Source organism: Ostrinia nubilalis, chromosome 7 (assembly GCF_963855985.1).
Source record: "Ostrinia nubilalis chromosome 7, ilOstNubi1.1, whole genome shotgun sequence".
Classification (NCBI taxonomy): Eukaryota; Metazoa; Arthropoda; class Insecta; order Lepidoptera; family Crambidae; genus Ostrinia; species Ostrinia nubilalis.
In genome coordinates, this window is record NC_087094.1 from 325823 (window position 1) to 340670 (window position 14848).

The 14848-nt window shown below is 44.2% G+C and overlaps 2 protein-coding genes across 2 annotated transcripts in view; one reads left to right on the forward strand and one right to left on the reverse strand.

Annotated features, from left to right (window-relative positions):
- Positions 1-14848, reverse strand: part of LOC135073032 (phosphatidylcholine:ceramide cholinephosphotransferase 2-like) — a 100517-nt gene that overhangs the window by 43801 nt on the left and 41868 nt on the right. The gene's annotated exons all lie outside the window — the stretch shown is intronic.
- The window catches only part of LOC135073429 (spondin-1), a 28966-nt gene continuing 14591 nt past the window's right edge, over positions 474-14848 (forward strand). The window contains exons 1-11 of the mRNA XM_063967612.1: positions 474-642; positions 2406-2658; positions 3117-3240; positions 8031-8185; positions 8616-8794; positions 9149-9279; positions 9905-10127; positions 11797-11968; positions 12542-12729; positions 13373-14000; positions 14497-14504. Coding sequence (XP_063823682.1) covers positions 480-642; positions 2406-2658; positions 3117-3240; positions 8031-8185; positions 8616-8794; positions 9149-9279; positions 9905-10127; positions 11797-11968; positions 12542-12729; positions 13373-14000; positions 14497-14504 — 2224 coding nt within the window. The 5' untranslated portion in view covers positions 474-479. The remainder of the gene's footprint in view (positions 643-2405; positions 2659-3116; positions 3241-8030; positions 8186-8615; positions 8795-9148; positions 9280-9904; positions 10128-11796; positions 11969-12541; positions 12730-13372; positions 14001-14496; positions 14505-14848) is intronic.

Genomic DNA, 14848 nt, shown 5'->3' on the forward strand with positions numbered 1-14848 from the left:
CGGCGACTCTTGACCCTTTATCTGCGCCGGCGCAGATACCGCACTCTGCGGCGGGACTTTGTCGCAAGCGCACTCTCCCTGTAAGTAAATCTTTTCTGGAAGCTTCTGGCACAGATTCATAATAAGAGTAAATCAGTTTTTCGAATAAATTAAACTCCTTTGAGTGTGTAACCAACTTAGTAGGTTAATTTCGATTTTACACAGATCAAGCACGAAAGCTCTTTGTTCTAATTATCATCATTCGTGTCAACAATTTCATAAAACATGATGACATACATTTGATACTGAAATGTCTTTACAGATGTAATAATCTCATGACTTGTCGTAGTATTTTGTAGGTTCTATGACAGACAGGCTGGAGGCAGCGGTTGTAAGGCGCCGCTCCCGTGCCTGGGATATGTGGTCAGGAAGGGAACTAACTAATGGTGAAGATATTAAGTAGTTTTTCTAACTAATTAGAAGTTGCAGTGTGTTGTGAGATGGTCAGCATGAAGCTGGTATTATGGTGCGCGCTGCTGGCGGCAGCACGCGCGTGCCCGCTGCGGCCGGCCGGCGCGGGCGCACAGAGCCCCGGCGACAACTTCTACCGCCTGCTGCTCAACGGCGACGTGGAGCGCTATGCGCCCGGCCAGCGCTACGTGGGTGAGTGCTTGACCACCACAGCGTTGGAAGATTCGTTTATTTTGGTCACATGAATTTCAGGCTCGGTTTTTTTTTCTTTTTCTGCTCCTATATTTGTGTGCCTACATCATACAATTTGTTGATTCATTATACATTGAAATCTAGGGCTCATAATATAAATTTTTATTGACAACTAGCGGCCGCCCGCGACTTCGTACGCGTGGATCCCGTTTTACCCCCTTCATCTGTTTTACGCGGTTTAGATTTTTTCATACAAATGTTTTTTCCTGCTAAATCCCGTTGCCGTGGGAATTTTGCATATCCTGTTGTAACTAAGCTTTAAGTTTAGTAAGATACCTGCATGCCAAATTTCAAGCGTCTAACTTAAGCGGTTTAGATTTTTTCATACATACGTTATTTCCCGCTTACTGCCGTTCCCGTGGGAATTTTTCAATATCCTGTTGTAACTAAGCTTTCAGTTTACTAAGATACCTGCATGCCAAATTTCAAGTGTCTAACTTAAGCGGTTTAGATTTTTTCATACAAATGTTTTTTCCCGCTAACTCCCGTTCCCGTGGGAATTTTGCAATATCCTGTTGTAACTAAGCTTTAAGTTCACTAAGATACCTGCATGTCAAATTTCAAGCGTCTAACTTCAGCGGTTTAGATTTTTCACATAAAATGATTTTCCCGCTAATTCCCGTTCCCGTGGGAATTCCTAAGTATACTAAAACCTGCCCAGGAGTATGAAGAATAATTGTACCAAGTTTCGTTAAAATCCGTCGAGTAGTTTTTGTTTCTATAAGGAACATACAGACAGACAAAAATTTTACTGATTGCATTTTTGGCATCAGTAACGATCACTAATCACCCCCTGATAGTTATTTTGAAAATATATTTCATGTACAGAATTGACCTCTCTACAGATTTATTATAAGTATAGATGTCACGAAAGATAATTTTCCAGAACAGAAGTTGTTCAGTTAACATGTTGCAAAATTCCACTATCTACGCTATAAAATATGTTTAGTAAAACAATTGATAAGTTTCTTGTAATTTTATCGTTTACATGTTATTACTGTTTAATAACTGGGACACTGGACAGGAAAAATGATAACAATGAAATAAAAGTGCATTGACATGAGCAAGTTTTCTGACGCCATAAGCTCAAAAAATGCGATTTTTACACACATTATCGAAGAAAACTATAATGGTCATCACAAAAATCGGCCCACCTACGTTTTACAGGAAAACTCGTTTCTACTTACACAATTATGGTGCCCCAACAATATTGGTGTTATTTGAAAGCCCAATAAATATCCTTAAAGAAAAACACATTTAATTTCTTAATAAACGATTATCATAAAACGTGATATACAATATATGTGACTTGAAAAAAGACCTCACTTTGGGCTCACCTCTGGGATCAATTAGACCAATTTTTCTCACGATGATCTCACGTGTCCTCTTTAATAGATGGATAGCGATTAATCCCAACTTAACAGTTTTATAGCCATAAAAGTTGGCTTAAGCGTAACTACCTATTTTTTTAAGAAGTGACTCTGGATTCTTCTACAGACACATTTTTTAGGGTAAAAACCATTCCTTTAATGAAATGAAGTTTAGAACTAGGTTTTTAAATGGTGCCAATATTGGTGGGAAGTGGGGATGCATACGTTTGAAAGTGCTTGTCGCGGGAGGGTCGATTTTTGTGATGACCAGTGTAGTTTGATTCTCCAACCCCTTATACTAGTATATCGATCAAGGAGGATTGTTTATCGCAGTGACCCTGGTGGGGTCGCGCACACACGACGTGGTGCAGCAGTTCACGCGGTTCAAGGTGACGCTGGAGCCGCTAGACCCGGCGGCGCCGCGCGCGCCCTCGCGCCAGGGCCAGTTCCAGCTGTTCGCCGACACGCTCACTAGGTTCGACGAGGAGTGCGTCAACTCCGTCGTCGAGGCCGACGACCTGCCCAAGACCGAGGTGCAGGTCATGTGGAAGGCCCCGCCCGCGGGATCCGGATGCGTGCTGCTCAAGTGAGTGCATCCGTCAAAGATGTTATGTTCAACATTGCGAGGCGGCTCGCGAGGCCGTCATACTCGTGGTGCATCAAACGAAAAAAATCGCAAGCAGCTTCGCGAGACATCACAATGTTGATACATACACGTCTTTAGTTGTTTCTTTTGCAACAATATTAAATAGGCAGGCACTCCCAGTCGCAACAGGAGCCGCTTTCTTTCAAGTCACATTCAGATAATATCATTGTAATGAGGGCTATCGTTTTTATACTTAACAGTTGGCACCCCTGGCGATTGACAGGACCTTACTTAGTGGCGCCATTTTGATGAGTGCAAATGCGATAGTCCTCCTACCACTTTAGCGCTCACCAGTTGGTGCCCCTGTCTTCGCTACTAACAAGTGACAGGACCTTACTCTACAGTGGCGCTAACTGGTGAGCGCTAAAACGATAACCCTCATTATGTTTGGTCTGCAGAGCGATGGTGTACGAGAATGAGAGCCGCTGGTTCGCGGAGGACGGGCAGCTGACCAAGCGCGTGTGCGAGGACGCCGCCGTCTCCGCGCCCACCTGCTGCGCCTGCGACGACGCCAAGTACAAGGTACAGGCCACTTGTACCAGCTACTTACTCCTGAATCAAATGTACCTACTACTGCTTTTTCTATTTATTTATATTAACCGGCAGACAGTGGTGACTGATTTTGTTGCGGCGCTTCTTCTCAGCACTTGCCAAATGTTGGCCTCGAAGCGCTGGTAGGGTAAAAAGATTATGAGACATGTAGAGGCTCCTTAAGAGCCATTTCACAAAAATATTCCGCGCGAATTTAGGTAAAAGCTGTCAACGCAACGTCAAAAGAGTAAAAAGAACGTTGAAATGGACAAAAAAATCTTGAGCCGTGACCGTATTAAGACTTGATTTAAGTTATTAATTTTAAGGTAGAATGAGGTATTCAAACTTGATAAATTAATTTAAATTTTTAATAGAGTTTAATAAGTCTTTTAAATTTCGATTCATAATGAAACACGAATAGGTATAATATGTAAAATATATATTAAATACAAAATAAAGACAGTCAAATAGTGAAAAAAAAAATCTGCCCCTTTACAGCTCCATCATCGGGCCCTGGATACGAAATATTCGTCAAGGCGAATCACACAAGCCCAAACTTCATAGGGTTCTATTGTTTTGTTACGGAGGTGGCCATTGCATCTCCTCCAGATCCATTATCAGACAGAGCTAAGAAATAAATAAATAAATATTATTATAAGTAAACAAATAACTAAAATAATTCATCTTACTATCTTACTTCTTACTAGTCTTACTAATATTATAAATACGAAAGTTTGTGTGGATGTCTGGATGTTTGTTACACTTTCACGCAAAAACTACTGAACAGATTTTGATGAAACTTTACAGTACAGTACAGCAGTACTAGGCAGTCTGTGTTCAACTATCACTCGGGTCGGAAGTTCCTATCGCAAGACCTTTGGTGCACTCAGTTCCGATACGACTCTAGTGCTGTGTGTAATTATTTTCGTGAATACACTGAATTTATTAATTTCTACGAGTGGATTTCATTTTGCCTGAGACCTACGCTATGAACCCTGAACTAGAAGACCCTGTCGCCAGCGACAGCGACGCTCATCCATCCCTGGCGTCGACCAGAATAACAATGTTAGGCTATAATTTATGACGATCTGTGACAAACTAAATTTCAAGCGGGTGAAGCCGCGGGCAATACTACATATTTCATACTAGCTTTTTGCCCGCGACTTCTTCTGCGATGAAGTGGAAAATGGTTCTAATAGAATTAAAATATTCTAAGAAAATTAATTTTGTTAAAATAAATGATTATATTTTTGATATAAAATCTACAAATTATTATGTTTAAATATTTGAATACTTACAAAATTATGAGATCTTTCTAAAACAAAATTAAAACACTACACCTGAAGCAGATTTCTTTGTAAACAATGTTTTTTTGTTTTTCCTTCAGGTGCTAAAATCACCAGGCTATTGTGTGCGCATACTCTGGAGTATGCCACATACAACTGGTCGTCGGAGAAGCATAGATTTCCATTAAGTCTACTCCCGCTACCATATGGAACTCCGCTAAAACTCGTGAGGGCGCCAACACTTGCTTTTTATCGAAAATTAGTATGAGCAGCTGCGCACGCGGTTGCCCGTTGCAGGCTCTATGCAACCACACTATTTTAAACCGTGGCCCCTAAGCATGAGATGGGAAACTGCACTCTCTTGAATTCTCTTGAATTTGATGGTGTTAGGGGAATCCTAGGAATGAATACAGACTTTCCAATGGGATCTCCTCATCAATATTGCGAAATTGCGAGTTGCAATGCAATGTTACGTTTTCACTTGTTATTTTATTGTAATCTGACCTTGATTTTTCAAACACGTGTCAAAAAAAATAATTAAATCAAAAGTACTAAGGATTATTTCATTGATATCAACTTAGAAACAAGCACAGATCACAGAAACTAAAGGGAAATGTGACAAGGGATAAATTGGAACATATTGCTTGTGAAAGCAATGATGACAGTAGCGACGTCATTATGTAAACAGTTTATATTGCTTGCATAGTACTAAAGATTATTCGAACGTTGAATACTGATACCGCAGTGGATAATGAGCACATAATTTGATTTCTTTGTGTGTGTGAATTTCTAATACGACACTGAGTTTCGAACTCAGCGCATTACTTAGCATCTCTCTATATTTCTATGGAACCAAGTTATCTCCAAAATAACATTCCACACCTTTTTAACATAGTCAGGTAATAATTTTCATAAAATACGAAGCACGTCATCTATCAATAGGATATATGTATATTTTAGAAGTTAATAAATTATGCATAAAATGTATAAATATCTAGAAGTTTAGTTAAATCGTAGAATTTCTGAAAAACAAGTACTAAAATCGTACTGAAAAAAAGTATTAATATGTTATCTAATTTTTTATTAAACGTCGAATTTTATCAAAGATTTTGTACTATAATATAGTTTTTGAAAATATTTTATAGCCTACATAGAAAAAAAATTAGGATTCTAAATCGTGAAAGAATTTTTTTTCGGAGCTATTGCCTCCAAACAAACAAACAAACAATCAAATCTTTCCTCTTTTATTACTATAGTTGTTGGGGTTTATTTTTAGACAAGGTCGGGAATTTACTAATGTCTATACTCTAATACTGCTGTATAATGTCCTGGTCAGATCACAGCTCGAATATGCGTCGACTGTCTGGAATCCCCAGTATCTTATATATATAAACTCAATTGAAAAGATTCAAAACAAATTTATACGGAGAATGAGTTATAAATTTCGAGGAGACTTTGACGCTGACAGCGTTGTGTCTCTTGCTTTGCGAAGAGAACACTGCGATCAACTTTTATTGTACAAAGTTGTTAATGGCTATGTTGACTCGCCCTACCTTTTGAGTAAGGTTTTGGTGCGATGTCCGAGAGCGAACATGAGGTCATGTGATTCATTTGCCATTTCTTCTTGCCGTACTAATTATGCGATGAACCGATTTATTCTAAGATCAATGAAATTGTATAACTCCAAATACTGTCACTTAGATATTTTCAGCCTAAAACCAAACAAATTTAGGTCGTTGTTAAAACAGTAATTACCTAACTATTTACTGTTTTAACAACGATGCGATATTTCGAGTTTAAATTAATTGCCAAGTCATAGTACTGTATTTAACATAGAATCTAAAAAAAAATATTTTCTTTTTCTGTTACTGTTTACTCAATTTTTAAAAACGATACCTATGTATAAACTATTTGTGAAAACTATTTTGGCAAATGTGAAGTTTAATTGGTAACTCTATATGTGTTATAGAATGCTGTTTGTTTTCCTAACAATAAAATAAATAAATAAATATAGATTTAACAACAAAGCTTCCCTCTCGAAACAAAACGCTTCTTTTTTTTCTTCACGAAACAAAACTCAAAGCGGATAAATAAATAAACAAATCTTTGAACAATTTCACAGCGCCATCTAGTCCAAAAGTAGGCAACCAATATGCTTGTGTTAAGGGTGCTAGCATATTGGATATACTTTTTTATAATTTATTTATTAAATTAAATACATGGTACCTACATATTATACATAGTTACACCCAGATCCGTCAAAGAAATTAAAATTCATCATTTCAATTTCTGCTCGGCCGGCCGACTCGAAACATCCTCTCGGCATAGTATCAAATGTATTTGGTCGCCGTACAAATCACCGCTTTACGACACGAACGCACGTAAACGTCACGGCGGGAAAAATGACACAGGTCCTGCCTTGACGGGCGCTCGCGCCATACTAATCGATGTCGGCTTGCGCATTGTAATTTATACTGATATTCACATCAATATTTTGACAAAGTGGTTACTAATATTTAAATAATAACTGTAGAAATCAATTCTACAATGAATATTCTTTATTTTGGGATACTTTTATTGCAGTTATTGCTGTGTTTTTAAACCAAAAACCACGATCAAAATGTGACGTTAATCTTCAAATTTGCCAAATTATTTTTAGATTTTACTCAATAATGGTAATGAAATTCAAGAATCTATTTCATTAATGGACTACAAGAATATATGTCCGATGATTACTATATATTTTTAAGCTTATTATATGAGCATAAATAATAGATACAGGACTTTGAAAATGAGTCTGCGGCAATTTTTCCGTAAAATGGTTGTGGGAGATGGGGCACTGTGAATTAAGCAAAAGAATTTTAGTAAATCCGTTTCATTAATGGTCAACACCAAGGATTGACCTATCTTTCGCAGTTATTAAATAATCTCTGGGTGTTGCTTAAGATAGTAATTCATGCTTCCAAAATCTTAGAATTTCGCACGAAAATGTAAAATGGCTCTTAAGAGCAAAATGACGATTTGTAAGAACTATTTATTAGTCAAACAAATAAAGAAATTTTGACTTTGACTAAATTCCTTCTAGATTTCAGACTAGGCCGTAACAGATAGCACTGCTTTCCTTTCAGCTTCTTATTTTCTCTCATTCGTACGTGAATAGACCTGCATGATCGGAGGAATCGTCCCTCGATATATTAAAATATTTTTTATTTTGCTGTCTGGAGGATTCTCAAATGTCGCAGACGTCCTTCTGCAGTGGAAACTCAATATAATTCTACTTTCTTTCTTTTGATGATGATGAAACCTACTATAGGTTGTTTGGACAAACTTGACCTTCATTGGTTGGGTTTTTATTGGCGGTCAAGCTGTAGATCCTGGCTGCACAGGAGTTGCAGCGGGGAATTGGGAACGAGAGGTGGGAATAGTCCCGTTTATAGGTTGTTGGGGCATGAAAGTAGCACACCTGTTATTTACGTCACGATGTGGTGTCGGTAGATGGTGTTCGAGGGCCTGTGGTCGGCGCAGACGCACCCGAAGGACTTCCCTGTGCAAGCGCTGTGGCTGACGCACTTCTCCGACATCATCGGCGCCACGCACCCCGCCAACTTCTCCTTCTGGGGCGAGGGACTGATCGCCACCGACGGCTTCAGGTCTTGACCATTTATTTAGACTTATTTTATTTGTGTTGAGCGGCTATAGTAGTTAGTTTAGTAATAAAGTCCTAGTATCACTGCGACCGTTACCGATCTATTGTGATTGCCGCTATTTTCCTTATAATTTGCCTCCGAAACTTATTTAGACTAACAGTATACTTTGCTTTTTACGCCCTCGATGATAGAGGATGAAAGATGAAGCTCTCTTTCACCTTCGGTCGTATCATCGCTTTTCTTCAAGAGATGCAAGCCAAGTTTCTCCGTCATGAATAAAAAAACTGTTTTTACTTATTTGAGCCATAATTATTGACTGAGAATCTTTTAGAGAGTAAGACTTTATTATCTTTTTCTATCCTATAGATCAGTATTGATTAATGAAATGAGTTCAGAGAGTAGTAAAAGGAGCTCGTATGTTCTTTTCCCTCAGATCGCTAGCCGAGTGGGGCTCCATAGGGCTGCAGGAGCGGGAGCTGCGTCAACAAGGCAAGCTGCTGCGCTCCATCATCAAGGCGCAGGGGCTGTGGCACCCGCGGGTCAACTCCAACACCACCGCCGTCTTCACGGTCGACCGCAAGAGGCATCTGGTCTCGCTGGCTTCTATGTTTGGTAAGAAACATTTAGAGAAGACACACGGTGTGCGGCGCCGCACCGCAAACATTTTGCCGCATCCTTGTACACATGTGGTATGCGGCGCCGCAACGGCACCGTCTCGCTCAATCGAAGTGCGGTGTGCCTGCGGTGCGGCGCCGGAACGCACCGTCTGGCATATCATTGATTTTTAATGCAGGACGCCGCAGCGACATCGCTCCGGCGTCGCGCCGCGACCGCACCGCACCGTGTGACTTCTCCCTTACGTAGCAAGTCTGTTTTTGACTGACTGTTTCTGTTTTCTGAAAGGAGGAGGTTCTCATGTTTTAAAATAAAAGACGAATTATTTTCATGGATGCATATTTATTTTAGGCCCATCCCCTGACTGGGTGGTTGGAGTTTCTGGGCTGGATCTCTGTCAGAAAGACTGCTCGTGGGTCGAGTCGAAAGTCGTCGATCTGTTCCCTTACGACGCTGGCACTGATAACGGCATCTCTTACATGGTAAGTTTTTCGCATAACCATCTTATGTTTTTAATTTAGGTATGTATATTGGTTTACCATAATAAAATTAATGGGTTATCATATCTTGCTATTTTCGGGTGTCCATGGCAATTTCATGAGTATAACAGGTTTATGTTTAGTTTTTTCTGTATTATAAAGTCACTTTTCGGTCATTAATCTTTAAGGCATGATTTTCACCCGCGCCCGCAGCGCTTGTGGAATTGCGGTTTTATTTCAAAACTCACGGGAGCGGTTATTTGCGCGGTTATTCTAAGAACTCATGGCGCGATTTTAAATCGCGCCACGTGCTAAGTCACTGGTACAAAATGGTCGCCCGCTAATCGGGCGGTTTTCGCACGGGCGAAAACCGCCGAGCGGGACTCTATTACAACCGCGCCCGCTGCTGGCGAAAACCGCGTCGTGAGTTGTGTATTAGTTTTTACATAAGTATCTGCATTCTACGGAAGGTGTGGGCCCGCGACAGTCGCGGGAGCGGGTGAAAATCGCGCCATGAGTTCTTAGCCTTAGTCAGTTCACGTGATTCGAACGCCATTAAATGACACGAATTATGTCAAAATAATGCTGATATCTTACCCACATTCATTAAGCTTGTGTTTGCCGTCAGTCCCCGAACTCGGAGACGGTGCCGCGCGAGCGTATGTACCGCATCACGCCCATGTATCCCGAGGACCCGCGCGCGCCCTTCTACAATCCCGGGGCGTCTGAGGTGCCTCCCATGGCACGCCTGTACCTCACGCGGGAGAAGCTGGTCCCGCGCTCCTGCGACGAGGACGCGCTGCTGGCACAGGTCGTGGAGGAGGTCGAGACCTCCCCGGCAGCTGAGCGACGTAAGTCACGTACTATCAGGTATCTTATGGGCAAGCCACTCTTCCTTCTACAACCCCGGGGCGTCTGAGGTGCCTCCTATGGCACGCCTGTATCTCACGCGGGAGAAGCTCGTCCCGCGCTCTTGCGTCGAGACCTCCCCAGCAGCTGAGCGACGTAAGACACATATTATATCAGGCATCTTGTAGGCATGCTCACCACAGGCGCCCTACTACAATATCCCGGGGCCGCAGAAGTGCCTCCTATGGCACGCCTGTACCTCACACGGGAGAAGCTCGTCCCGCGCTCCTGCGACGAGGACGCGCTGCTGGCGCAGGTCGTGGAGGAGGTCGAGACCTCCCCGGCAGCTGAGCGACGTAAGTCATATATCAGACATCTTGAGGATCAGCTCACTCCATCAGCGTCCTTCTATTCTACAACCCCGGGGCATCTGAAGTCCCTCCCATGGCACGCCTGTACCTCACGCGGGAGAAGCTCGTCCCGCGCTCCTGCGACGAGGACGCGCTGCTGGCGCAGGTCGTGGAGGAGGTCGAGACCTCCCCGGCAGCTGAGCGACGTAAGTCATATATCAGGCATCTTAAGGATCAGCTCACTCCATCAGCGTCCTTCTATTCTACAACTCCGGGGCGTCAGAGGTGCCGCCCATGGCCCGTCTCTACCTTACACGGGAGAAGCTCGTCCCGGCCGCTGAGCGACGTAAGTCATATATCAGGCATCTTGAGGATCAGCTCACTCCATCAGCGTCCTTCTATTCTACAACCCCGGGGCGTCTGAGGTGCCTCCCATGGCACGCCTGTACCTCACGCGGGAGAAGCTCGTCCCGCGCTCCTGCGACGAGGACGCGCTGCTGGCGCAGGTCGTGGAGGAGGTCGAGACCTCCCCGGCCGCTGAGAGACGTAATTCACATTTTTTAAAATTTTTTTTATCCACAACGAGGAAGCTCTTGGCCTGTATCTCATCTGATGGTAAGTGATGATCAGGCCGAAGGTGGAAGCGAGCTTCACCCGGAATCCTCAATCACGGAGGAACTGGCTATCTTACCTCTAACTGCCGGAACACAGCAATGCTGTTAACATTGTTGTTATGGCGACAGACTTAGTTAAGATGGTGGTAGCTAGCCAGGACTTAGAACAAGCCCTACCACCAAACAAACCAAACAGAAAAATCTGCCCGCACTGGGAATCGAACCCGGGACCTCTGCGTCTGAAGCAGGTGGTCTTACCACTAAATCACAGAGGCGGTTAAATATTATATCAGGCATCTTATGGGCAAGCTCACTCTACCTTCTACAACTCCGGAGCAGAGGAGAGGAGCAGAGGTCCCCCCATGGCACCCCTCTACCTCACGATAGAAAACCGCACTGCTAGCACAGCTCGTGGACTCCTCCACTCGACAACTCCTCGTCAGTTGAGCAATGTAATTCACATATCTGGCATTTTGTCGGCGCGCTCACTACCGGTGCCTTTCTACAATCCGGGAGCATCAGAGGTGTCGCCAATGGCGCTCTCCTTTATAACGCATTATTACATAACGTAAGTGTTCGTCGACTAGATGTTAGGAGGGGGAGGGTGTTTTATAATAGGGACCGTGTGTAGGCAAAAGGGTCTTTTGACCAGGTAAAAGTAAAGGGTAGTTTTTAATCGCATCATATTTATTTTGTCTCCCTCGCAGCGGAGTGCGCAGTGTCAGAGTGGAGCGCGTGGTCCCCGTGTTCCGTGGCGTGCGGCAAGGGGCTGCGCATGCGCACGCGGCAGTACCGCATGCCGCAGAAGGCGCAGATGTTCGCCTGCGACCGCCAGCTCGTCTCCAAGGAGATGTGCGTCGCCGCCATTGCAGAGTGCGAGTGAGTCATTATAGTCTGGTCCGGGAGCACGTAGAATTTTGTCCAATGACCCCAAGCTACCCATCCTTATCGCTCGCGCGTAATTATATTGCTGTCGCGACTGTGCGACGTGCGCCCGCAGTAAGTGTGCGAGCGCGACAGCAACATAATTACGCGCGAGCGATAAGGATGGGTAGCTTGGGGTCATTGGACAAAATTCTACGTGCTCCCGGACCAGACTATACACGCATATTGTGTTGTTTGTTATTGTGCACCGACTGTACAAGTCCCAAAGCCCACAGGTAGGAACTTGAATAAAACGAAGATTACAGTGGCATATCTCATTTATTCCGAACCAAAATATGTAGAGGCCGTCTAAAACTTACATACCGCGATTCGATTTACACACAGCGCCATCTATCGGTCACTCAATACACCACATATATGAAGCTTAACTTTGAACACCGATCTATAAGTTTATGTTGGCTTGAAGAATGATCACTATCTAATTTGATTCCTGTTCTTCTGGTTGACAGCTCATGTCCTCTCCAAAGTCCAAAATCATTTTATCATATATTACAAATTCCCTCTCAGAGGCGACAACTCGACCGACAACGAGGAGGACCTGACCCTGGGCGCGGTTGAAGACCAGGGAATCTGCCGCACGTCCGAGTGGGGCGCGTGGAGCGAGTGCTCGGTGACGTGCGGCGTGGGCGTGGCCACGCGCCGCAGGCACTTCCTCGACCGCATGGGGCCCAAGAAGTGCCCGCTCGTGCCCATCGGTGAGTGGAACTGTCATCTCTGTTGATCTCCTGTGCAACATAAGACGTCAATGTAACATTATAGTCCAAAGATTCTGAAATGTCAATGTCAAGTGGGATAAATCAAAAACTAACATCCCAGTATTGATAGTAGCACCCTCCTGTAAATGTCATAATTTTAGGGTTGTCAAACGTGGCAAAAATCGGAACTAAAAATCCAGTATAGATAGAAGCGCCTTCCTGACAATGTCACAGCTGGGACGATTCATTGTTGGACATCGATAATCTCATATTGCCGTGTGGTGACGGCAGAGTAGAATACTTTTGTCACCAACCCCTACTCTTCCCGCGGGTGTCGTAAGAGGCGACTTAGGGACTACACATCAAACAGAGAACGGGCAGCAGCGCTCTCTGAAAATCATCAATCTTTTAAACTGCGATCTCCAACCCGCCTGCCACGCGTGGGGATTATGGCAAAACCCTCCACTATAGTGGAGGAGGCTCATAGTCCAACAGTGGACTGTAAAGGGCTGTTGATGATGATGAATCTCATATTACTCGTGCGTATCACATAAAATTTTCTCCATACACGCTGTTGCGTAACGTGCGAACCGTGGAGTGGCTCGCTTTGTTTTAATTGTTAACTTTTGATTCTCTTCCGCAGAGGAGAACCGCAAGTGCATGGAGCCGCAGTGCACGGAGGTGGAGCACGACATCTCGGACCCGTCGTGCCCCACGTCGGAGTGGGCGGCGTGGTCGCCGTGCTCGGCCTCGTGCGGGCGCGGCGTGGCCTTCCGCACGCGCCTGCTGCTGGTGCCGCCCGAGCAGCAGGCGCGCTGCTCCCAGGCCGTCGAGCTGCTGCAGCAGCGCGCCTGCTCCGAGCGCGACTCCTGCTCCGTGGACGCGCTCACCGCCAAACGTGAGTCCTGCACGCGCCCGAGCAGCAGATATGATGAGCCCCGTGAGTCCTGCACGCGCCCGAGCAGCAGATATGATGAGCCCCGTGAGTCCTGCACGCGCCCGAGCAGCAGATATGATGAGCCCCGTGAGTCCTGCACGCGCCCGAGCAGCAGATATGATGAGCCCCGTGAGTCCTGCACGCGCCCGAGCAGCAGATATGATGAGCCCCGTGAGTCCTGCACGCGCCCGAGCAGCAGATATGATGAGCCCCGTGAGTCCTGCACGCGCCCGAGCAGCAGATATGATGAGCCCCGTGAGTCCTGCACGCGCCCGAGCAGCAGATATGATGAGCCCCGTGAGTCCTGCACGCGCCCGAGCAGCAGATATGATGAGCCCAGGACAAATTAACCCTAACCGGTCCTGAACGCGAACGAATGCTTGAGGCAAAACGCCGATAGGGATGTCCCGCGTTCCCGACTCATATTGCTTACCAAGGGCAACGTCAGGTTTTTAGTGGGTAGGCCAAGCCCTTCTGGCAGGCCGAACGCCACATAGCAGCCAACTAGCAGCCCTCTCGACAGGTGGATATACAAATTTATGTATTTTCCTGACGAAAAAAAAGCCCTGACCGCTCCATTCCATTGGTAGAAGGAGTCCCAGGCGGGCCCCAGCATACATTTTTCGAGCTCTATTAAGGTAAGCCAAATTAGTAATGTTGGTGATGATAATATGTGTATGTGTTCCGAAACTGCACACCACACAAAACGTGATAACGATGAGCCGCTAAAGAGTCTCGATGACGCCGTGGGTAACTTTTTAGCTTAAAATAAAAGACACATTTGTTCAACATAACTTGGAAGTTAATTACGCTATTATGATTATTTGTAGACTCTTTAGTCAGTCTTTTCATCGTTTATGCTTTGTTTTGTTTTGACAAATGGTAATTGAAGTCGTGTTTCTAAACGCTAGACATCCACGATAATCGCTGGAAAATTTACTTTTGCGTTATTTTAAATGATTTCCCAGTGAGCTGGTGACGTAAATCATTAAAAAAGTGCAAAATACATGTTAATGAATTCTGACTTTTTACAAAAGCTAATTGGAAAAGAATAATGGCAAAGGATGAAGTTCTCTGAACTGCTAAAAACCCGATATTTTGTGTTGTCTAATGAATTTTCATGAGTTCCACGTTCCAATTGCGGTATTATTTATGTTTAATAGAATTTATTGAAATTTCAAA